Source organism: Anabrus simplex, chromosome 1 (genome assembly GCF_040414725.1).
Source record: "Anabrus simplex isolate iqAnaSimp1 chromosome 1, ASM4041472v1, whole genome shotgun sequence".
Taxonomy (NCBI): Eukaryota; Metazoa; Arthropoda; class Insecta; order Orthoptera; family Tettigoniidae; genus Anabrus; species Anabrus simplex.
The window spans coordinates 694465580-694491386 of NC_090265.1; the positions used below are offsets into that span (position 1 = coordinate 694465580).

The window sequence follows — 25807 nt, forward strand, 5'->3', positions numbered from 1 at the left end:
CCCACTGGTGTCTGGTTGGCCATTTTTGTTCTGTACTTAACATCTCTTCATCACGTACTAAATGTAAGTAACACGACCTAATAGGTTGAAAGTCGCTTTCGATTACAATGTGGTCGTGAAAATTCAATATTCATTGACTTGGCCCTCAACGGGCAACTTGAACGCACTCTGCAGTGTGATGGTAGTAGTACCAGACCTGTAGCTTAGATCCTTTCCAACAGAACAAAGATGGCCTAGGCCACCATAGCTCAATTGGTAGAGCAACCGACGCGAAATCGGGAGGTTGTGGGTTCGGATCCCACTGGTGTCTGGTTGGCCATTTTTGTTCTGTACTTAACATCTCTTCATCACGTACTAAATGTACGTAACACGATCTAATAGGTTGAAAGTCGCTTTCGATTACAATGTGGTCGTGAAAATTCAATATTCATTGACTTGGCCCTCAACGGGCAACTTGAACGCACTCTGCAGTGTGATGGTAGTAGTACCAGATCTGTAGCTTAGATCCTTTCCAACAGAACAAAGATGGCCTAGGCCACCATAGCTCAATTGGTAGAGCAACCGACGCGAAATCGGGAGGTTGTGGGTTCGGATCCCACTGGTGTCTGGTTGGCCATTTTTGTTCTGTACTTAACATCTCTTCATCACGTACTAAATGTACGTAACACGACCTAATAGGTTGAAAGTCACTTTCGATTACAATGTGGTCGTGAAAATTCAATATTCATTGACTTGGCCCTCAACGGGCAACTTGAACGCACTCTGCAGTGTGATGGTAGTAGTACCAGACCTGTAGCTTAGATCCTTTCAACAGAACAAAGATGGCCTAGGCCACCATAGCTCAATTGGTAGAGCAACCGACGCGAAATCGGGAGGTTGTGGGTTCGGATCCCACTGGTGTCTGGTTGGCCATTTTTGTTCTGTACTTAACATCTCTTCATCACGTACTAAATGTACGTAACACGACCTAATAGGTTGAAAGTCGCTTTCGATTACAATGTGGTCGTAAAAATTCAATATTCATTGACTTGGCCCTCAACGGGCAACTTGAACGCACTCTGCAGTGTGATGGTAGTAGTACCAGACCTGTAGCTTAGATCCTTTCCAACAGAACAAAGATGGCCTAGGCCACCATAGCTCAATTGGTAGAGCAACCGACGCGAAATCGGGAGGTTGTGGGTTCGGATCCCACTGGTGTCTGGTTGGCCATTTTTGTTCTGTACTTAACATCTCTTCATCACGTACTAAATGTACGTAACACGACCTAATAGGTTGAAAGTCGCTTTCGATTACAATGTGGTCGTGAAAATTCAATATTCATTGTTATTTAAGCGTATTCAAGAAGAAGGACCAAATAATTAGAGTTCAGATTTATGAATGCAAACTTAAGAGAGCAGTTTTATGATTTCATACTCACGTTAGAGTTTATTTCGGAGACATATAACCAAAGATATGCTCAGATATAGATTCAAAATCTGACTTTAACCCATTTAATTATTATTACGCTAATTCTAGCAAACTAAACGTTTTTATTACACAGAATTGACTTAAATGTGGAGAGAAAAATTAATGTAATTATCGTGACAGTATTCACATCAACAGACATAAGTATTTAAATGGAGACTGTGATTGCTCAGTGATCTATTGAATATAATTAGAGTAATTTGAACTCATTTCGGAACATGATTACGAATACAGACATAAATAATGAATGTGAACTTGAACATTGAATGAGAATGAGCATGAATAGGAAGAGTACGAATGAGTGTAAATAGTTTAAAAATCTCAATTATTTTACTTTTAATTGAGCCAGCGCTGACACTGAACCCTTATGTATACAAGTTATCAAGCTTATACTACCCAGAATCCACATCAACTTTTTATTGAACGTTATTTTATTCCAATAAATCTTGTTATATTATTTTTCTAGAAAGTGTCGGTGTTATGAATTCTTCTTGGTAACACCTAGTTTATAAGTTAGCTGGTAAGTTAAGTAGACATAAGTAACTGAAGGATTTGATGAATGAAAGAGATTCTTTTTGAGGTTTTCGGCCTTGGTACTTACTCGAGCAAATAGATTCCCCACTGATACGTGTCTCAGCAGACCGAGTCTCTTCCAAAACCACGTTAAAAACAAACTAATGGAAAATCTCAGATTTTATGAGCGATAGATAGAATACCCTGAGAAGAAATAGAGCCACCGGGAGAATAGTGTGCTGACCGCTTGACCGCGGGCACAATACTAAGCGGTATTAGGAAAAATTTGTAACGTGATAAGTGAGGTATTTTTATACAGATTTAATACGAAGAGAATCGGTACTTGGAATTTACAACGTGCTAAGCAGGAAAACATGCTAATGAGCAACTAAATAATGAGGTTTCACTGTATTACTAAAATATCTCGATGTATTTTCTAACCCCATGTGGAGGGATGTATTTTTTTTTTTGCGTGCTCCTGTGGTGGTTAGCAGTGTGATGAGTTGTGTATATAATAATAATAATAACCAGCGTATTCACCATCCAGAGACATGAGACTTACATGCTCATGTTGGTGTTTGAGGGAAAGGTGATAAGACTGAACACCAATAATAAAATCCTTATAAAATATGCCAGTCGGCAACAATTTTTGCAACAGTGTGCAAATGCAGCTCAAGATGACATTCTTTGTTTTGATATAAATAATACGAAACTACTCTAAATAAACAATTTCCATCACCTAGTATAGTTACAATCCTCCAGCTTTCCATGACAGTAAATTAGGTGGACAATGTTTACAACAGAGAAGTGAGAGGGAAAAGATCAGTAGAAAGACCAAAATGTGAAATGGGAAGATGTAGAGGAACAGGAACTCTACTCTAACAGAAAGAAATAGCGAGTGCTTGTACACTACACCTGGGAAACTGGACTCGGAAAATGATGATGATGATTGTTTGTACAGACAACGTGAAATACTCTTGACAAACCGTAAGTCCACGACTGACTGCTCAATTATGTAGATTACAGTGAGGAGATATCAAACCAGACGATGCATGAGTGTGCGCCCTTTAGAATTCTCGTAATGCACATGGCCGGCAGTGAACCAGCAGGTGGCTTTGAAGTACTGGTGAGTGCTTTGGCCAATCAGAATGCTACATTTTTCTTTAATAGTTTAAAAACAAATGGCAAGAAATGCTTATGCTTTGAAAGACACACTGCAAATCTATCCCTATTTTTTTCATTTGTTTGCATTGGCAGGAAATATTCTATATACTATGTTGGTAATAAAGAAGTAACTCATTTTAAAATGTCTCTTTCTATGCATTTCTTTTAAATGCTTTCAGTATGTCAGTCACTCAATTAAATGTACAAAAATAAAATGTTCATAGAAAATCTCATTTTATTAAGGCGTCTAATGACATTATCTGGCGTAGTGTCAATTTCATCAGCATATGCAATAGGCCTATATTATAAAATATATTCAAATTTCCTCTCAGCTAAAAGACCAATTAAGTATGGTGATTATCCTGCAATTAGTCAGCCACCAGAAAATTAAACACAGAGGAAGAATAAAGGTTTCTCTCATACAGTGTCAGGTCAAATTTATACTGTACTCAAAGAGATGGAGAACTGTTGGCCAGAGAAAAGTAGATGAAGTGGTGACTCACCTGTCAAAGATATAGCAGTAAAGATCATCACGAATCCCATCTTCAAGAGGTACATTGATGGAATAGTAGCGACCTTTGCCAAAGCCCACATCGTTCAAGCCACCTGTGCCTGGATAAAACCCAGGTTCATGCTTATGGAATGAAAGTGTCAGCACACTGGGTGAACATGCAAATGCATTCTCCACTCCATCTCCTGGAAAATAATAATAATAATAATAATAATAATAATAATAATAATGGTGATAAGAAGAAGAAGAAAAAATAGTTTTCCTTGATTAAACAGATAGTGTTAAACATTAATGTTAAATACAACAAAAATTTTTGATTGCATGTTTTATTTACTATATTGTTAGTATCATTCAAAACACCACAGTGTTAATTTGACAAGAAATAAAATAATCACTACTGCACCGATCCCATGATCAGCAATGATCGATTACATCTGTGTTGTCCTTAACTCTCACAGCCAACCACGGTCGATTAGTGGACTGAGCCTAAAGGAGCTACAGTGTAAGAAATCCCTCTGCATGCAGATTTATTACATTCTTCTGAATGTCTCTGACAGTGATAGATAACACTTTAACCCTTTCCCACCCACATTAAAATGCATGTTTTCCCCAGAATTAAAGCAAATCTTTTCAGCCATCATTATGATAATGCAGATATTTATAAAAATGTATATTGTACAAAAACTAATGAACAATTAAATCGAAAATGTTTTCATCAAATATAAGGGAGAAATACTCTAATGCTGTACTAGCCACAGGAAGAGAATGGCAAGGTCCTGCCTCTTCAGTAAAGTCCGCCGGTTCGACGTAAGACAAAGCATTTGTCCAGTGAAAATTAGGCCAACAATCTATGTCATCACGCATGTGTATGTCGTCATTTCCTGAAATATCGTCACTTTCATTTTCATTTTCCACTTCACTGAGTTCACTTGAGCCACTAATAACAGTTTCACAGTCAGAATTATCGTTCACCTAACGTTCAATGTCGTTATCGCATAAAATATTTTCACGCGAATTAAACGTCGACATGTTTACAATATGTCACTGCCTTCCGTATTTCGTGTTCTAATACGCCTGCTAAGGTTTTAAAAGAAGAAAACTAATATCTTTGGTCTCTAGGAAGTGCACATGCTAGTAACAGTAAGTTATGTTTGTCTATCGGCCGATAGATAGCTCATACATGCGACTAGAAGTACAAGTACGCTTTACTACGCTATGGGCGGGAGGCCCTAAGCTTTCGCGCTACGCATTACTATGCTATGGGTGGGAGAGGGTTAAACTTAAATTACTGCATCAGGTCTCTTTGTTGACAAAAATGCTGTACAATTTTTTCCTTTGCTCATTCTTAAAAGGTTTGTACTAGTGATGGGTCGAACTAGTTCTTTTGAGCGAGTTAGCTTATTCGCTACCGCTCCTAACTGAGAGTCGTTCAAAAGAGTCGACTCTTGAGAGCAGGAAAGTAGGAGCGAGCCGAATAAGTCAGAGGCCGCTCTCCGCTCCAGGTTTGTTCGTTCATTCGCTTTAGGGCAGACGGCTCTTTATGACTTCTGGTCGCTCTGTATGACTTACGGGAACGAATGATATAGCTCAAATAGTTCACATTTCCTACAAAAGATGGCAACACAATGTACAGTTTAGAAAGCTACTCTTGAAGTAAAACAAATGAACAAGTAATATATGCACTCCTGGCAATATTGGCAATTAATCTAACGATAAAACTTTATATACAGTAATGAAGAAATGTATCACAAATATGCAGTATTACTGGACAACATATAATATTACTTTGCCTATGTTCCTTTCTTCTTAAAGCGATGCCTTTCAAGACTGAATGCACCGTAACGAGACGTATGTTCATGATATTGGCAATACTTACACGTTAATAAATAGTTGTTTAAAAATGTAATGGGATGTAAGTTCCTATGGTATATACTAAGGCATGAGTTATTTATTCATAAAAGGCCAAAATAGTGTCATTTTACATTTTCTAGATCAATCATGACCCGTTTTTATTTGAAGGAGCAAGATGGCGCGAGGTAGTTCACCTTTCCCACAACAGATGGCAACACAATGTCCAGTTTGGCATGCTACTCTTGAAATAAAACAAACGAACAATATATACACACTGCTGGCAACATTAGCAATTAATCCAATGATAAAGTTTTATATACAGTAACGAAGAAACGTATCACAAATATACAGTTTTAATTGATGACATCTAATATTACTTTGCCCAAGTTCCATTCTCCTTAAAATGATGTCTTTCAAGATTGAATGCACCGTACAGGATGTATGTTCGAGATATTGGCAATACTTCCGTTCGACCCCAGCAGTCTAGATGAGCATAAGAAGAATTTCTATACCAGTTCATGTAGTTTACATTTTACTCAACAGATGTCTCCAAATATCTTCTTTCGACTGCAGTAACAGAAAGTTTCTTGCTTGACTCTCCGCGTTGGAACAACAGATTCTTTCATTTAATAATGCAGCGTAGGAAGCATAACTGATTAAACGCGATCTTTAACAAAAATAATGAAACTACTATCAGCACAAATGTACATATAACCAAGTATACTACAGTACGCATAGAATTTTGCCTTTTTTCGCATATAGTATGGTCACACTCTCTTCTATTTTTTTTTTTCAAGAATGATTAGGCCTACACCGTACGAGACGTATATGTTCGATATATTGGCATTCCGTACACGATTACACTACCTATTTCTTCTTATTCTTCTCCTTCTACAACTTTTTCCCACACTTGTGGGGTTGTGGGTGCGAACTGTTCCGCAAATATGGATTTGGCCCTGTTTTATAATAAATAATAATGTTCTTGGCTTTACGTCCCGCCAACTACTTTTACGGTTTTCGGAGACGCCGAAGTGCCAGAATTTAGCCCCACAGGGGTTCTTTTACGTAACAGTAAATCTACCGACACGCGGCTGACGTATTTGAGCACCTTCAAATACCACCGGACTGAGCCAGGATCGAACCTGCCAAGTTGGTGTCAGTAGGCCAGCGCCTCAACCGTCTGAGTTACTCAGCCCGGCTGGCCCTATTTTACGGATGGATGTCCTTCCTCACGCTAACCTTATGCGGAGGGACGTAATCAATATTGCGTGTTTCTATGGTGGTTGGTATTGTGGTGTGTTGTCTGAATATAAAGAGGAAAGCATTGGGACAAACACAAACACCCAGTTCCCGAGCCAGAAAAATTACATTTCTGTCTTGGCCGGGAATCGAATTCGGGACCCTTCTACACCGAAGGTCTCAATGCTGACCATCCAGCTAAGGAGTCGGACTCCTTACACGACTGCACGTTAATAAATAATTATTTGAAAATGTACTGCGCTATACACTTTGGCATGAGTTATTTAGCCTATATTTTAAAGTCAAAACTAGCGTTATTTTCTATTTCCCTTCATTCGATTTAAAACTACGGTATATTATTTTATCCACTGTACCGTAAAACCGAAAGATTTTGGCAATAACTAACTTACGACCGCATTTAAGAAACAGGTGAGGATTTATCAGAGTTAATTATTTCAGACAGAATAAAACTACGCCATTTCTACTTGCCGAGTGGTATATTCAGTATTCTGGATAGTGACTGTTTGCTCGTGCTTAGTTGAGGATAGTTAACCCGAACTTGGTGTCATTTATTTGCTCTTAACCTACTGGATCTATACTAGGCCCTACATCCATCATAGATTATACGTGCATGCAGGAAGTGAACCGGTAAGTATTGCTCAATAACATGTTGTTTATTTCATTTCATTGTGTCGTTAGGTAGCAAGTTGCCAGAACTATGGCACAAAAACGTACCTAACAGACAGACCACAACCACTGCACTCAGAGCACTGACTGAGTGCGGGAAGAGGGCTAGACTGGGCAGCCTTTAAAAAAGAAAGCGGCTTCTATATGTCACGTGATTATCTGAGGCATGGTATTGGATAGAAATGAACGAGAGTCGATATGACGAGCTAGCTCTTTCTTAGAGTCGCAGTTGATAAAAGAGTCAGCTCGTACTAGCTCTCAAGGAGCAAGGAGGGAGCTAGCTCGTACAAGAGTCGACTCGTAAACGAATGACTAGCTCTCAAGGAGCAAGGAGGAAGCTAGCTCTTACAAGAGTCGAATCTCAATGAGAGAGCTAGCTCTCTCCAATGAGTCGTTCAAAAGAGTCAGTTCGTTCATGAACGACCCATCACTAGTTTGTACACATGTTAGTTGCAGTAACATGTGAAAGAGACATCACGAATAGCAGAAGCATAATGACGAGTATCAGAAGCATAAATCACAGAATGTTTTGAGAGGAGTACAAATGAAGAAGAAATAAGTAATTTGTTGGTTTATTCACATTCAGAACCTGAATTAATTATGCCTGATATAAACAGTGAAATGTATTCTATGTATCAAACTTGGCTTCCTGTGACTGTGGAAGAAACGAGGAAATTTTTGGCTTGATGCCACCACTGGAATTTTTCGCAAACCTAATCTGAAGATATTTAGGACTACAGATCATGTTTTTGTATTCCTGAATATTCTATAGTAATGTCCCGAAATCAATTTTGACATGATTCTCACATTTCTACATTTCATTGACAGTCTACACAAGATATCACACTCTTAAACACTATTACAATGCAATTAGTATTCTGTAATGCCTCTTTTAGCAATTTCCTTGTTAAGATTTTCCATGTCAAAGTTGAAATTAAAATATTCCTGGGCCAGCTGTATAATAGGATACTGGAGTGGACATGTTATATTAACACGTTGAGTGCCAGACCGAATTTCATAGGATTGCCGCCTAGTGCCGTGAGCTAATAACATCGAGTTACTCCCTGGTGCCAAAGCGTTCACAGGCTCAACTAAGCAAATGATCGCTGAAATGAGGATGTATTTATGATATATTAGGTCAACTTATTATGTATATTAGGTAAAATATTGCGACCCCATATGGGGTCGTATTGGTCATTACGAATTTTACACGTACACGCGCCCCCATATGGGGTCGCACTTATACAGTAGTTACTGTCCCGACGCTCGGTCATACTTACCTCTTCCTTTGCAGGGACGCGTTATATGCTGTTGATTATGAGAGATGTGTTAGCTTGTTCATACTGGAGCCGTAAAAAAGTACGATCCCCGATTTTAGGCCAGGAAATATTTGTAAATGACGATCTTCCGATTTTAGGTTAGGAAATTTTCGAATAAAATGTTGTTATATAACGTAGTGAAAATCATGTAAATTTGGTTAATTAGGATGTAAGAGAATAGTGTTATAAGAAGAATTAGTAGTTACGGAATACTGAATAAGAATATAATTTCATCTGTATAATATTTGAGTAAGAGAACCTAGCAGCGATGATTGTGCAACATTGGAAACCAGTGACTATATCGTTGAAGACGGTCATAATTGTTGCAACAGCTGGCTTGGAAACCCGGAATAAAGTGGGGATGTGTATGCTGAAGACTATAATTGATCAATATGGATGAACGTGCGAGATCGCTATTTGCTCTGTACTGGGTTCAAAATCACTGTAACTATATACTTCGTTTACATCATTGCCCGACTTGTTCGATATATCGTTCAGACTATCTGTACTAAGTACTTTACCCCTCGATTTACTCGTAACGACTTAAAAAACAAAAGGAAACTCACAGCACTAAACACTTACATAAACAATCCGTGCGCGAGATAGACAATGATTTTGTCACCCTACAAAGCACTCGACGTACCCATATGGGGTCGCGCCAAAACAGGAATTGAGGAATGGAAGGTGGACTATCCACATACTTAAATAGACGACCAGCAGATGGCAGGAAGATAACTTATGCAGCTTCGAATCACATACTTACTGCGCACCCAAATGGGTTCGCACAGTTCTCGATTTAGAACGAACGTACGACCCCATATGGGGACGTGAAGTTCAAAAACTTGACTACTCTCACGTACCCATATGGGGTCGCATGGTACTCAACGTGTTAAGCATGTATTTGGAATAGAAAGGTAACAGCCAACTAGCTGAATGTACATTCTAGACAAGAAGTGAAGATGGCAGATATATTTTACAATTTACTTAACGTCGCAACGGCACAGATAGGACTTATGGCGACAATGGGATAGGAAAGGGCTAGGAGTTGGAAGGAAGTGGCCTTGGCTTTAACTCCTTCGCCGTCTGCCCGAGTACGTACTTGGGCTCCACATCACTACCACACAGTGTCAGCCTGCATACGTACTCGGGATTGTGCAGCTTTGCCTTAATTGCTTTTAATGTAGCCGAAAATGAATGTGAACATCACCTGTTGCACATCACTGGAATCAGGAAAATATTTTCTTTGCAACAGTGCTTCTCTATGTGTATAACCTCCTTGTGTGGCCAAACTAGAGACAAAGGAATGACACTAGCCGCTGTTTGTTTACACTACGGCTTTTACTTAATTTAGCCATAAGCAGCATCACAGAAATAGGTCTAACTATCAACCCACAAAAAAGTAAACCTATTATCCTAAAGAAAGAAAAACTGGTTCCGGGAAAAATCACCACTCTTCAAGGATTAGTAATACCAACAGTAACATTAAATAATGAACGAATCAAGTATCTAGGAATTAATCTTAATACGTAGACTTTCACGACCACTAAATGACATTATGATAATTATTTGGGGATATTAGGTTGTGTAATAATAAATAAATACCAGCTGACGCGTTTCGATCCTGCGACCAGGATCGTCTTCAGAGCAACAACAAAGCAAAATGGCTACGGTCACTCCATAGTAACCAGACTCAAGATAGAGAGACCCTGTCAGAAATATAGTTCATTCCAGGGCCTCCAGAGTCACGGAGAAAGATGTTGATGAGTTAACTGGAGGGTAGCCATGATCTATTCAGTATATAGCCATCACCTTTGTTGAAATTATTTGGGCGTTTAGCAATTTCTATCGCCTCACGAATGATTCTGAGAATAAAATGTTTCTCTTTACAAATGACAGAAGTTGCATCAAAAATTATTTGATGGTCATTATGTATGGCATGTTCTGCCACAGCAGACTTCTCAATCTTGAGTCTGGTTACTATGGAGTGATCGTAGCCATTTTGCTTTGTTGTTGCTCTGAAGACAATCCTGGTCGCAAAATCGAAACGCGTCAGCTGGTATTTATTTATTATTACACGACTTAATATCCCCAAATAATTATCATAATGTTATTTAGTGGTCGTGAAAGTCTATGTATTAAGATTATTGCTGCCTTTACTTTTTCTTGGCTGTAAAAGTGGGGGAAAAAAGGGGTCTAATATGCGAGTATATATGGTATGATGCAAGGATTTTATTCAGAATGTTCTAGGGTATTGTGTAAATGCAATTATGTGATAATTTATATATTCAGGTGGTTTTAATTCTTTGACATGAGTGTAATTCACAAGGTTGAGAATTTGTGTGTTCAAGTATTGATATAACTGTGTGTTATATGATTTTTCCTTAAAATTACCTTTTTTGCTAAATGATGTACTTGGAATTATATAGTCGCGTGTCATCTGACATATATGCAGATGTATTATGCTCTGGTTTCGTTGAGCCATGTTTCGATAATATTTATTTAAGTCTGTTATATTTCCTTTTAACCATTAAACCCTCCATTATAATAATAAAATGAATAAATGATCATTAAAAATAAAAGTAACTAGATGCATAAGGTTCTTAATATCTGGTGACCCTTATACGTTTACTTCATTTTTAGCCACTATTTCCATACTTATGCTTATTTACTCTGTGACTAGTGTTTAAACAGTCCTAAAGAAAAAGACATTAAGAAGGAAAAAGTCATTTTGATAACGTAAAATCTGTTTATTTTGTTTTGACTTGAAAACTTGACTGAGTATGATATTTAAAATTATCATTTTGGATTTGGACTGACGAAGAATGTTAATTATGATTGGACAAAATTATTACTACTATTATTAAAATTCAAAATTTAGGCTTGTGAAGAAAATAGACCCTTTTTAAATGTAACTTGTAGAAATTATAAGTTAAGAAACCATGAACTAAAATTATGAAGATGTTTTGATCTTTGAAGGTTCGATGTTGATTTGTAGGGATTTGTAATATTGTGTAATTGTGTTTTAAAATTGAAAGCAAATTGTGAAGCAGCATGTACTGGCACATGTTTTCTTGATGATGAAATAGTATTGCATAGTGAAAAGTTCTCAAACTTCCTCTGCGGAAAGCGGGTGTATTTGGATTGGTCAGAATAATAGATAGATAGATAGATAAAACCTTTATTTTCTGTGGCGAAGTTAGGGCTCTTGGCCCTTTCTTACACTTAACCACACACAGATTGTTATTATTCCATACAATGACATTGATTAACTTAAAATACCAAGAACTACAAATAACACTAATTTTTAAGACAAAAATATTAATATATACATGCAAAGAAGAATGAAAGAAAAAGTAACTGCCTACATAATACAGGTTTGAGGGAAAAAAATCAATACACAACGAAAGAAATACGAATGTAAAAATACTAGTAAGCTTAATAAAAATACTAAATGAAATTTAACTAATTGTATCCTTGCAAGACTAGATCTAAGTTAAATACTGTACTTACTAGCTATTTTTAGACTACTTCTACTTCGTAAATACAATATGGTTGTTTTTTTAATTTAAATGATCATATTAAACCAATATTTAATTTATTGTGCAATAAACTCATATCATTTTCACACACAATCACTCATTCCACTCACACAGGTACTGTACCTTGCTGGAAGCACTTAACAAGGAACTGCTGGTAGCGAGGTTTTAAATACACTTTTTGATGCAGCATCCTTGATGTCTTTGGGAAGAGCATTCCACCACCCCGAAGCGGTGATAGTAAATGATCGATGGTATGTGGTTGTTCGGTGGACAGGTATTTCTAGGAGGGACACTGAGCGAGTATCATGGAGATGTAAAGAACCAAGGTGATGGAAATTGCTGGAGAGCTAAGCAGGGATGTCTTCCGAAAGTACCTGGTACACAAGAGTATTTACATGTAGTTTACGCCTGTCGTCTAGTCGTAACCAAGATAATTGTTTATAGTAGGGAGAAACTCGAGCGTCATACCGTAAATCCATAGCATATCTAAGACAAGAATTTTGATTGCGTTGTAGTTTCAAGCTTAATTCTTTTGTTATATCCGTAAGAATTACATCACAGTAGTCAAAAATGGGAAATAACAATGACCGAACAAGTTGAATTTTTAGTGTTCGAGGGAATACATTTCTGAAACGTTTTAAGGGGTGCAAGCCACAATAAACCTTTTTGCAGATATTCTTAACTTGCACTGACCAGTTTAGAGTTTCCGTTATAATAACACCAAGGTTAGAAACTGATTCACAATAAGGTATTTAAAGTTACGGGAGGAATGCAATTTTGTTTTAAAATGTGAAGATTCTTTGATGTACCGATGATAATGGCTTGCGTTTTATGGGGGTTTAATTTAAGGTTGTTTTTAATTGCATAGCTATTAATTTGCTCAAGGTCAGCGTTTACATTACATATTGCTTGTTGTATATTATTAGTTCTAGTGTGGTAATAAATTTGCAGATCATCAGCATAAAGATGGTACTTGCAGTGCTCAATTGATCTGGTGATATCATTTATATATAAAGTGAATAGGAGAGGGCCTAGGACTGACCCTTGTGGAACACCAATATTTTTTGTTCGCCACGTTGATTTATTATTATTTGCAACCACACACTGCCGGCGGTTTGTGAGGTAAGAATAGAAAAATTCCAACACTTTCTGGCTAAAGTTTAAGGACTGTAATTTGGAAAGAAGCAACCTAGGATCGACAGTATCAAATGCGCTACTGAAATCTAAAAGAGTAAGTATTGTCACTTGTTTGTTGTCCATTGCATATGTAATGTCATCTGTCACTTTCAGCAGAGCTGTCATGGTACTACGTTTTTTCTTAAAGCCTGATTGGTAAGAGTCGAATAAAGCATATTTATGTAAGTACGTAACGATTTGCTCATGTACCAGGCGTTCCAGCACTTTGGACAGGGGTGGTAGGATAGAAACTGGTCGGTAATCTGAAGGAATACTGGGTCCATCCTTTTTTGGGATTGGGATGACGAGGGCATCCTTCCACGCCGTAGGGAAAATTCCTTGGGTTAAACAGTAGTTAATAATGTGTGTTACGTTCGGCAGAATGGCGCCAATGATATATTTGTAGAAAGACAGAGGTATGCCATCGTGTCCAGCAGCATTTGATCTGAGAGAATACATAACTCGTTTTACGTCATTTTACTACTATTTTACTACTTCTACTTCGTAAATACAATATGGTTGTTTTTAATTTAATTTAAATTATCATATTAAACCAATATTTAATTTATTGTGCAATAATCTCATATCATTTTCATATATATATATTTTTTGACCTTTCTAATTGATGAATATGGAGATCTAGGGAAATTACGTGTTTCCATTGGTCTACTTGTGATCACACGATTTCCGATCTTGGGCTCCTCGTGTGAGCGAGGCAACTGTCTGGGTCTCTTCCATCTGACCATCCTAGCAAGCGCACGCACTTGGGGTCTACCCCATCTGGGCGTCCCCGGTCTCTCACGGTAAATGTTATATTATTGCTTTTTAACTTAACGCATGAACGCCTAGCGTTGCATATGTGCAACGGCGTGCCGGAGCTGTTTTCTTTCAATGTATGAAGCTGTTTTCCAGTAAAAGAATGAAAATAGCGCGCGTATTCGGTAAAGGGAAGTGTTGTGCTTTGTTACGAGTCGGTTAATCAATAGTCCCCACTTGATTGTTGACGAGGTGTATGTTTGAAGTTCGCCGTGTGTTCCAGCTATCACAATGGCACACCGTAAGAGGTAAGATTCGCCATATAATTTTATTTTTTAGAAATAATTAACCTCTTTTACGAAATCCAGGAAGTAAATTCATCAGAGTTTGAATGTAGCACGATTCCTTTTACAATTAATAACTCGTGGGCGAGCGAGTTCCACATATTCTAGCGTTGCATATTCGCAACGCTAGGCGAATCCGTTGTCAAATCACTTCCTTATGTACCAATTTGATATTGAAGGGTTTGTTATTGACGTAACAACCCTTCGTTGCTCTGCAGGCAATTCAAACTCATATACCAGTTTTGTGATGCATATTATTAGGCTATTATTATTATGTCCGGCTCGATGGCTGAATGGTTAGCATGCTGCCCTTTGGCCACAGGGGTCCCGGGTTCGATTCCCGGCGTGGTCGGAAATTTTAACCATAATCGGTTAATTCCCCTGGCATGGCGACTGGGTGTCTGTGCCGTATTCATCATCATTTCATCATCACGACGCATGAGCAGGTCGGCTACGGCCTAAGTCCTTGGACACATCCAGGCACTAAAAGACATATGCCATTTCCATTTTTCATTATTATCATTATTATAAGGGGTGGTAGGAAATTTTATCTCGTATATATAGGAGAAAATCATAGTTGAATAGCGCCTATTATTTCATTCACATTTATTTCAGGGGCTTGACATTAGCAGAAATTCTCGAGGAGGTAGAGAAGCGAGATGAAGGAGTAAATATATATATATATATAGGCCTATATATAATAGGTATTGTAAATTATTGCTTATTGTATATAAACTATTTTATTTTGTCTCTTAGTAAATAATCAACTCAACAATAACTTATATCCTCTTCTCCACGCTCATTGTCCAATTACTTTCACCCTATATTTCCGAAACTAAACATGTTTGCTTCAAAATAATAGATCTTCCTTGAATAATACCCTATCCTAAGAATGTTTGTTAAGAAAAATTGAACATTTCAAAAAATAAAAATTCGGGCGTTCAAGGGTTAATTTAAATTTATTCTTGTGTTTCGGCCCTTTCTTATTTAATGTAACTTTCGGTGGTAATGTAAATTTTGCTTCACATAACGGAGTTTTCCTCTACACTTCCACACTCACAAATTTTAAGTTTTTGAATGACTATGTCTCGATGGACAGTCATAGCAGTATTTTGTGTTTTTGGAGGCAACACTTATTTTGTTCTAAATTTGTAACCTAGGTAAATTTAACTTTCTTTGAGTTTTCCTCCAGTAATTTTGAGACAATTTCTGTGTGAAAGTTTGTATAACCCACTATCTGAAGAGCTGTAGTATTCTATTGTCCGTTAATATATATTTCTGTTCAGTGTTAAGTATTTTTTAACATTATTTGCTGGCCTTATTTTTCTATTCAATGTTGAACTTTAGGTTTTTAATACATTTGAGCTTAAGGATGGTTGCTGCGTGTTTCCCATTTCCCACAACGAGATACGATCTCATGGCCTAGTAGGGTTCCTTTCACGTTTCCACATCCTTCCGTAGTTGAAGTTTGTTAGACCTGTAAGTTAAAGTTTTCGCAACGCGAACATGGCGTGAAAATAATTCATATCTTTCTATTATCATTTCTTTATTATTATTATCATTATTGCTATTATTATGTAGACGCTTAACAAGTGCTACATTGTTAGCAGAGCATGGGTTGAGGAAGAAAGCAAGACCATGGCAATTATCCTCAGCTAAATTTCAAACTCTGATTACATTTCATGCTGTTTGTTACGTTGTTGTAATTCCGAGAAAAGTATTAACTGATGACATGTTTCTTTTATAGGTTGTAATTGTTACGTGTGCATTCCTAATTCCCGTTTATTTGTGTGTTTTTTTTTTTTTCACGATGTTTGTTCGAGTTCAATCCTCTGAGAGCTGCCTGTTATCTCTGAGAAGGCATTTGAGTGTGTTTGGCATTTGGTCCGTCGCGCGGAATCTGGGTTTTGCTGCTCGTAACCTGAAGTCGCCTGACCTGTTGAAGGAAATAGTAAGTCACTGTCTATAACAAATTCTTTCAGTTTTATTGTCAATTCTCAGTAAGTTTTGTTTGTGGTAAGCCTTGTTAACCATGTGTTTTTTGGTAAAGTTATATTATCACATTGCGTTTCAATTGAAGTCTTCGATCATAAATTTCAATGTGTGTTCATTAACTTAGTTTCTTGGATCCGTGTGTTTCGATCGTAACATCTGTGTGATTATCTGTTGGTTTAGGCTATGTCATTAATTTATGCTAAGTGCTGTACTTCCTTGTCTTCCTTGTCTGACTGCATGTTACCTCTTGAACAACTGAAATACATACCTACGTTGGAGACAGCTGATTACTTGACCTACTTCAAGTGGTGCCCACCTTTTCCCTCCTATAATTTACTCTTGTCGTAATCTCCTTGTTGTTCTTCCAGATGACATAAATTATAGTGTTGAGTGTTATAGTGGCCATCATGTTTGGGTTAATTTTTAGCATGGAGTCTCATTATATTTTTCTGAAAAATCTGTTTTTTGTAAATTTTCAGCAACAAATTTTTTTAGGTTAATGGTCATAATTTTCTGGACGATGTTCTAGAGTGTTTATTCTGTTTAATAAATTTGGTGTTTCAGCTAATTATTGTCAAATTTTGTTTCTTGTCACCTGCTGTGTTTTCTTTGTGTGTGATTATTTTAAAATGATCTCTTACGTCGTGTTTTTGGATCAGTGCTTATCTAAATTTCTGGTCATGTGGTGTTCCGGTCTTCTACTGTACCTGGGTTTGTTTCCGAATAGGTATGGGACTACTTGGGGCAGTTCCCAGCCAGTTACTAAATTCTTCAATCGGATAAGAGATTATGGGGTCTCTGAATCTGCGTGAAAATGTTCCTAGTTCTCCTGTAGAGAGTTTCCATCGTGCTACCTTCTGTTTCTTTGTCATGTATTTTTATTTACCCGTGTATTCCTATACTTGCTAGGGAGGGTTCTATGAGGACTGGCATAGTCGCATAGGGTGACACGTGATCACCATTTCGTTAGACCAGGTAAAACCTGAGGCCATTATGGAGAATTTTGATGGGCAATGGATCTGCACTTGTGCTCACGACATACAGTATTTGAAAACTGGTACCGAGCTCGATAGCTGCAGTCGCTTAAGTGCGGCCAGTATCCAGTAATCGGGAGATAGTGGGTTCGAGCCCCACTGTTGGCAGCCCTGAAGAAGGTTTTCCGTGGTTTCACACCAGGCAAATGCCGAGGTTGCACCTTAATTAAGGCCACAGCCGCTTCCTTCCAATTCCTAGGCCTTTCTTATCTCGTCGTCGCCGTAAGACATGTGTCGGTGCGAAGTAAAGCAAATAGCAAAAAAAAAAAAATCCTGGTGTGCATCTGATATGAAATTCTTCTATAATCTTTGGCCTAAATCTTAGGTGGCCAAATGTTAATTTTGGTATCATTATTCTGAGCTATTAAATTCAGTTAAATCTATTTTTGCTTCGCAGGTCATGAAGATTTGTGTTTCAGTGATTCTAAATTTGTTATTAAAATTTGTAGTGAAATTCTGCAGGTGTTACGATTTAGTAAAAGTCCTTCAATTAATTCTCCTTAATTATTCTTGTTTCATTTTATTTTCTCAGTGTTAAATTTTCATTTGTTTCTGGTTTTGTGTCTTTGAAATTTATTTGCCCAGTTTGCTCATTATGGGTTCCTGTTGACTGAGTAATATTTTCAAAATTCGATAATGAGCCGCATCATATCTGTTCATCCATATTTGTAAAAAGCTGTAAATATTGGATGTCATTTGTGTTTGTCTTCAGTGCCTCGGAAAGGCATTTATGTACTGAGACTTACGACTTTAAGTGCTGAGAGACCATTCCTCTCCTGGGAGTACGATATTGGTTCTAATAGTCTCACTGTTGTGTGATGGATTCAAGAGTACTTGGGGCCATGTACTGCCCTTTTCTTTTGCTGGTACTGCTTGATTTAGGGGTCATCGCACTGGTGTGTTGTGTCTTGTACTGTCGTGTGATGAAATCAGTAGTATTAAGGTCATGTTGTGCCTTTTTCATTGGTTGGTACTATTTGATTCAAATGAGTTCTTATATTGTGTGTTGGAGGACAGATAGGCTTGGTGGTCTTGGTGTGTCGTGCTATAATCTGATATTTCCTGGTCTGGAGGTGTTGTTTGTGCCTTATTATTTCTTATATCAGTGAGTTGGATTTCTGTACGAGCACTCTTGAACTGTTTTCATTTTTTTCACTTGGATTTTTTGTTTGTTTCTGGTTTAACGTGATCTTTAATTATGTATTCTTGGCCTTAATTGAGTTTTAATTTGACTGGGATGACACATGATAAGTAATGTGAGTTTTATCAGTGTTAAAATTTTAAAGTCATGTGTACATGGCATGGTACATGAAGTGACTTACTAACCTCATTTCAATGGATGTATAACATTGTAAGCTAACATAATAAATGTAACTATCTCCCTGTTTTGAATATCCTTGCAACATTCTAAATTTCACCTCCACTTTTTTATATTTAATGTTGGGTAATTAAGAATGCACATGGTAAATTCATTTAAAGTAAAATTATAGAGAGGATATGGGTAGTACATTATGTGCTCTAATGGTAAGGTTGTATGTGTGTAGTATTTCAGTTAAAGAAGGTCTACTTTGGGTAATTTATTACTTGGAGGAAGTTTTCTTTTTTGGCTGACCTGTCATACCTGTAGTGCTTGAAAAGGTTGATTGTGAATTGTGTATAATGGAATTGGGGGAATTGTAATATGTCAAGCTGTATCCTCAGCAACATATGTTTTTGAATTTATTTTCCTGGTAAATTGTCCTTATTTGAATCTTGGGTTGTGTATAATCTTGGTTTCTTCCTGTAATTTGTGGGTCTAGGGTAAACTGCAGAAATTTTTTATTTGTTTTGCTTTCTTTCTTTTGAAATTTTGAATACCACTTGCCATGGGAGCTGGGAATCCCAGAGTCATACAAGGGGAGGGGATCTCGCTAAGGTCTTGTAGAGTCACCAGTTTGGTACTCTAATTAAATTACCAACTGAAGTGAAGAAAAACAGAAAACCCACCATTCAGCCCTTCGGTAACTTTAAAAGGCTCTTCTGGATGGCCGGACGATGGCTTTCCCTTATGTCTTCTATTCTCTGCTGCGGATTGATCTCTGTTACAGTGGCTGAGATAACCGGGTCCATCCAAAGGAGAACATGCTGTGTCTATGGGAAGGGCACTATGAATTTCCTGGCCGATTAGCCACTGGAGTTGAGTGACCAAAAGTTCCTGGTGGTGGCAGTTGCTCTCTACTGTGCCACGCTTCACTACTTGCTTATTGTAAGTTCACTACACAGGTGAGCTGAAATGAAGCTTCGCGTGGTGGCCTCGGTGGGACTGAATGTGGATGGAGGTCGTTGGCGATCGGTCGTAGTCAGCGCCTACATTGAACAGCAATACCGGTGGTCAACTTGTAACTCTTCGACCAGTAATGGAAGTTCTTCTCAAGAACAAAAATATTGTGGTGTTGATTGTCGGACAGGGTGTGTGGTCACAACCCCCTCAGTAAAATTAAAATGTATTTGATTCAACTTTAAAGGGGGGGGGGGGGAAATGTGACCTGTGTTAGTACAGCCCTCAAGAAAAAGACATTAAGGACAAAAGTCATCGTCATTTTGATATTGTAAAATCGATTTATTTTATTTTGACTTGAATACTTGACTGAGTATGATATTTAAAATTATTATTTTGGATTTGGACTGAAGAAAAATGTTATGATGGGCCAAAATTATTACTACTATTATTAAGATTTTAAATTTAGGCTCATGAATAAAATGGACTCTAGAGAAGAATTTTTTTGTGTAACTTGTAGAAATTGTAGGTAAGGGAAACCATGAACTATAAATTATGAAGATGTTTAAATCTATGAAGGTTCGATGTTGATTTGCAGGTATTTGTAATATTGTGTGATTGTGTTTTAAAATTGAAAGCAAATTGTGAAGCAGCGTATACTAGCACGTGTCGATTTCTTGATGAAGAAATAGTATTGTTTAGAGAAAAGTTCTCGAATTTCCTCTGTGGAAATCAGATTTATTTGGATTCGTCGGAATAACGACCTTTCTAATTAGTGAACATGGAGATCAAGGGAAATTCCGTGTTTTCATTGGTCTACTTGTGATTGCACGATTTCCGGTCTTGGGCTCCTCGTGTGAGTGAGGCAACTGTCTGCGTCTCTTCAATCTGACCGTCCTAGCGAGCGCACGCATTTTGGGTCTAGCCCATCTGGGCGTCCCCGGTCTCTCATAATGTTATTGCTTTTCACTTAATTTAAATTCACTCTTGTGTTTTGGCCTTCTCTTATTTAATGTAACATTCGGTGGTAATGTAAATTTTGCTTTGCATAATGGAGTTTTCCTCTACACTTCCACATTCACCAATTTTAAGTTTTTGAATGACTGTGCCTCGATGGACAGTCATAGCAGCATTTTGTGTTTTCGGAGGCAACATTTATTTTGTGCTAAATTTGTAACCTAGGAAAATTTAACTTTCTTTGAGTTTTCCTCCAGTAATTCTGAGACAATTTCTGTATGAAAGTTTGTATAACCCACTATCTGAAGAGTTGTAATATTCTATTGTCCATTAATATGCATTTCTGTTCAATGTTAAGTTAAGTTTTCTTTTTACATTATTTGCTGGCCTTATTTTTCTATTCGATGTTGTACTTTAGATTTTTAATACAATTGAGCTTAAGAGTGGTTCCTGAGTGTTTCCCTTTCCCCACAACGAGATACGATCTCACGGCCTAGTAGGGTTCCTTCCACATTTCCACACCCTTCCATAGTTGTCATTTGTTAGACCTAAGTTAAAGTTTTCGCAACGCGATCATGGCGTGAAAATAATTCATATCTTTCTATTTTCATTATTTCTTTATTATTACGTAGACGCTCAACAAGTGCTACATACTTGTCATTGAATGGTTAGAGAGTTAGTTATTTGCACTTTAAGATTTATGTCGCCATATGTCCATAACGTGAATGGAATCATCATGCTAAAATATTTTGTGAAATCGTCAAGGAAAGAAACTAAGGAACTCTCAGACATTTTCGAAGAACTCCATTGAATATTTTTTTTTGATTGTTTGTTTGATGTAAATCTTGGGTAAAATCGCCATCACAAGAATTAAGACATTTGTGAAGTTGATGAAATGTTTGTTTTATTTAAAAATGTTAATAAGAATTTTCAGGACTCACAGGAGAGATTGTTGATTATAATTATTTAATCATTAAGTGTGTTGGAAGAAAATGTATTTTGGGTATTGGAGATCTCCAGTAGTGAGCTAGTTGTAACCCATCTTTTGTATCACCCTGTATTTTCCACGTGGAGGCTTCAATCACGAAATTGCTGAGTTTCACAATAGAATCCTCTGGAATACGTTTACCATATATGGTGCTATAATCTTATTGGATAGAATAACGATAATTTTTATTAGTGAAAACTTCGGGTCGAATCATAGGTAGCTTCCCTGATTGGCTGTTTGAGTGTTTCTCAATTTTCGGCCTTTGGCTACTCGTCAGTAGCGGGGCTCTGATCCGCGCCTTTGGTTTTCGTATGTCTTCACGGTCGGACGTACCTTCTTGGTGGTCCGCTCAGCGGCTCCGGTCACCTCAGGGTGTTTCTTGAGTGTTAAATATGTAAATTCATTTGGTTTCAGAGTCTACCTTAGACCCTGGTTTTCACCGTTTTGGTTTTTCTTTGTTTTCGAGGCATTTCCTTTTGTGTAATGTAAATTTTAATTTTTCCATTCGGGTTGCCTCCAGCAGTGCTGCATCAATTTAAGGTAGGCCCGTGGAGCGATGCGTCTCTCGCTAATGAGTATTAGGGGAGCACAGCAACTCTAAAGGCCTCTGCGTTAAATTTCAATTCTGTTGTTATGTTCTTTGTAAAGTATTGGCAATACTTTGTAAACTCTAATTCCATTGTAAGATGGTTGTAATTATGTTTATATTCCCTGTTAAATATCCCTTGTGAATTTCATTATCAAGCTAAGCTCACCTTCCTTAAAAGTAGTTAAAACACTTTATCACTATTTTAATTTTCTGAAGAACCATGGACAAAAATCTCGTGTTTTGTATCATCTTGTTTTCTGGTTAATGTTATTGTTTTAACTGCTGTAATATTAATTTTTAAAATTTTTCTTAATTATTAAACTTGAAGAAGGGTAATAGCTCTCATGTCTTTTTCCCTACAACGTCACGTAAGATCACGACCTCTGTAGGGTTTCCCGGCCTGCTTCCTATATCCTTTCTCTAGTTGTCATGTTGGTAATTCTGCAAATATTTGTTTCTAGCCATGTGTATGTTGTTGAAATTTGAAATGTTTTTCATGGTGCATCATCGGTGGCTGTATGTTACTTCAGGTTTGTTATTTTGGATTTTTACATTATTACCTTTGTTTTATATGTACTTTAAATTATGTGCACAACTTTTAAAAAGGCAGGGTGATAATTTATTTTCAGCTTTAACATGAGGAGCTAACATTCTTGTTGTTTAGATTGATGCCTTCACGGCATGTAATTGTTAGACATAATAAACTTTTGGGCTTTCGCCATGTGAAGAAAACAAAGTGAATAGGTTATGAACACACTACTGGGGCTTGAAATATATTTTCATGTTACATAAATGGTTAAGATTGGGTGATACTGTTTGAGTATGAAAACGGGAATGAAACTGAATGAGCACGATCATGTAGTATCGAAATTAGAAAAATAACTAATGAGTAAGCCACAGTATGGTAACCATCCGATAAAACGTGACCAAACTGATCATTGTTTCATACCAATTTTAATGTGTGTTTTTTTTTTCCTGACTTTTTAGAAAAATGGGACATAACAACCGTTATAAATTCTCACTATAATGGACTTCTATTACTTAGCGTATGGCTTATACAGACAATATCAGTACTATAAATATACATATTTACAGATGAGAACCAAATTAATTTGTACTTAACAACTGAATATCAATTTTTTCAATCCAGCGTGCATCATCTGGAGTTACCAGCAGGAAGTCATCTTCATCACCATGATAGGCTTGAATCTTACATTACCTGATGATATGATGGAATAGTCTGGTGTGGAGCTCCAAGGTCACATTCTGGATTAGGTAGCTTTTTCCACTTATGTCCTGTTCTGATTCTATTCAGAGCAGTCCAGGTCTTGCGTGGTAGGTGGAATCCGCTTGGAAGTCTAGGCCCTGAGAAGGAATACAGGCGCACATCTGTTGCTGCTTCCCATCTACCTTTCCACTCATCAAGATATTTAAAATCCTTAGTATCCACGTCAGCAGCATCACGCAGAGTTGGATGGCGTGATCTTAGTCTATTAAGATTCAAAAGTGGCAGGTCACTATGCAAGGGTAGACTAGGATTTCTCAAGATCTTGTGGAATTCCTTCATAAGGGCATCAGATTGGCGTAGATCAGGTGGCATTATACCAGTTAGCAGTGGAAGCCAATGAACTGGAGTAGATGTGATTGCGCCAGATATGATGCGCATTGTGATATTAAGCTGGGTGTCAACAAGCCTTGTATGATGACTGTTCAACCAAACTGGTGCACAGTACTCAGCACTTGAGTACACCAAACCCAAGGCTGAAGATTGCAAGGTGGTTGCTGAAGATCCCCAGGTAGTTCCACACAGTTTATGGAGGATATTGTTTCGAGACTTCAACTTTTGTGCTAATTTCAGGTGTTGTTGTTTGAAAGATAGTGTACGGTCCAAGACGAAACCAAGGTATTTTGGGTTCCAATTATGACGAAGAATTCTCCCTCTGAAACTAACATTCGGTTTCACGTTCGCCAAACGATTATTTAAATGGGTTGAAGTCTCCAGATTCTACTGTACAGTGGAACCTCGATTCTCCGTTTTTGGAGGGACCACGGAAAATAATCGTATAACACGGGAAAATGGAAAATCCGGGAACGAATGAACCATCAACAATTTAGCTAAACATCACAAAAATGAAATATGTATACTTATAATCTTACAAACGCCCCTAAACCAAACCAAACTACAGCCCCAATGGGCCTTCCGCCTACCAAGCGACTGCCTTCGGTCCGAAGGCCTGCAGATTACGAGGTGACGCATGGTCAGTGTGACGAATCCTCCAGCCGTTATTCCTGGCTCTCTAGACCGGGCTCCCCATATCACCATTAAATAGCTCCTCAGTTAAAGGTAATCGTAGAATGATTGAACCTGGAACCAGCCCTCATATCCAGGTAAAAATGTCTGACCTGGCCAGTAATCGAACCCGGACCCTCCGGGTGAGAGGCAGGCAAGTTAGACCGCGTTAATTGCCGGCACGTGGCTTAAAAATCTCGAAACTTTACATTCAGTTTTACCGGGGAAACTTCGTCAGTTTCCTCTGAAAACTTCGTCATATTCCTCTGAAAACTTATTTCAGTACAGCAACTTTGATCAGCCAAACTCTTCGAAAAATCTAATACCTGTAACGCCAAGCCAAACAACAATCGACCACGAGTAGTTTTTCATTCTCTAATCTAATAAAATAAAGCACATTAGAAACAAAAGCGTCCAACATGATGAACATGTTGGCAAAATCTTTTTATTTTTATTTTTAATCTTCCATTGTAATTTGGTCACCTGTATACTGTTTATAGTCAGAGAGTATGAAAATCTTGCACCGCGTATTTAGGCCTACGTCGACTTTTAAAGGTTATGTTGAACTCGAGAACATGGTTTCGAAAAGTTCTCGAATGCATTATACTTAGTTCTGCCCGTCAATAATCACAATCAAATTGAAAGAAAAAAAATATTAACACTTCCGAAATGTCGGTTATTTGCGACCTTGAGCTCAGCTGGAAAGCGCGCTCGCTGTACAAGTCGGTACGAATGCGAAATGATAAACAGTTTTTAAATGTAACGTGCGCAAATAAAACGACTGAGGCTTTTATAACATTTTAACACAAAAACGTGATATTCCCAGTCTTATATTGGGACCAAAACAGTAATAGGCAATCCCAAAACCTCCCATGGCTTTATGTACCGGTACCTACGTAACATAATCGTATACGATAATATTAAAGTACTAAATTTGTGTTACTTAAGAAGGAGCAGTTTCGATTCCTGCCTGAAAGCCCAGTGACTATACAGTGGCCTGAGGGAATTGCCGAAAACCTGTTCGGCGATACACTCGAAAAAAGTAAACAAAATATACACATCTAACCGTGGACATAATGTAGGGTAGACATTTAGCAAGTACGAACATTTGACGAAACTCGTTCCGTCTTCAAA

The 25807-nt window shown here is 37.6% G+C and overlaps 1 protein-coding gene across 3 annotated transcripts in view; it reads right to left on the bottom strand.

The window, feature by feature from the left end:
- LOC136857352 (histone deacetylase 8) overlaps positions 1 to 25807 on the bottom strand; it is a 188318-nt gene that overhangs the window by 102117 nt on the left and 60394 nt on the right. For all 3 annotated transcript variants that reach the window (XM_067135963.2, XM_067135964.2, XM_067135965.2), the window contains exon 5: positions 3645 to 3837. In XM_067135963.2, coding sequence (XP_066992064.2) covers positions 3645 to 3837 — 193 coding nt within the window. The remainder of the gene's footprint in view (positions 1 to 3644; positions 3838 to 25807) is intronic.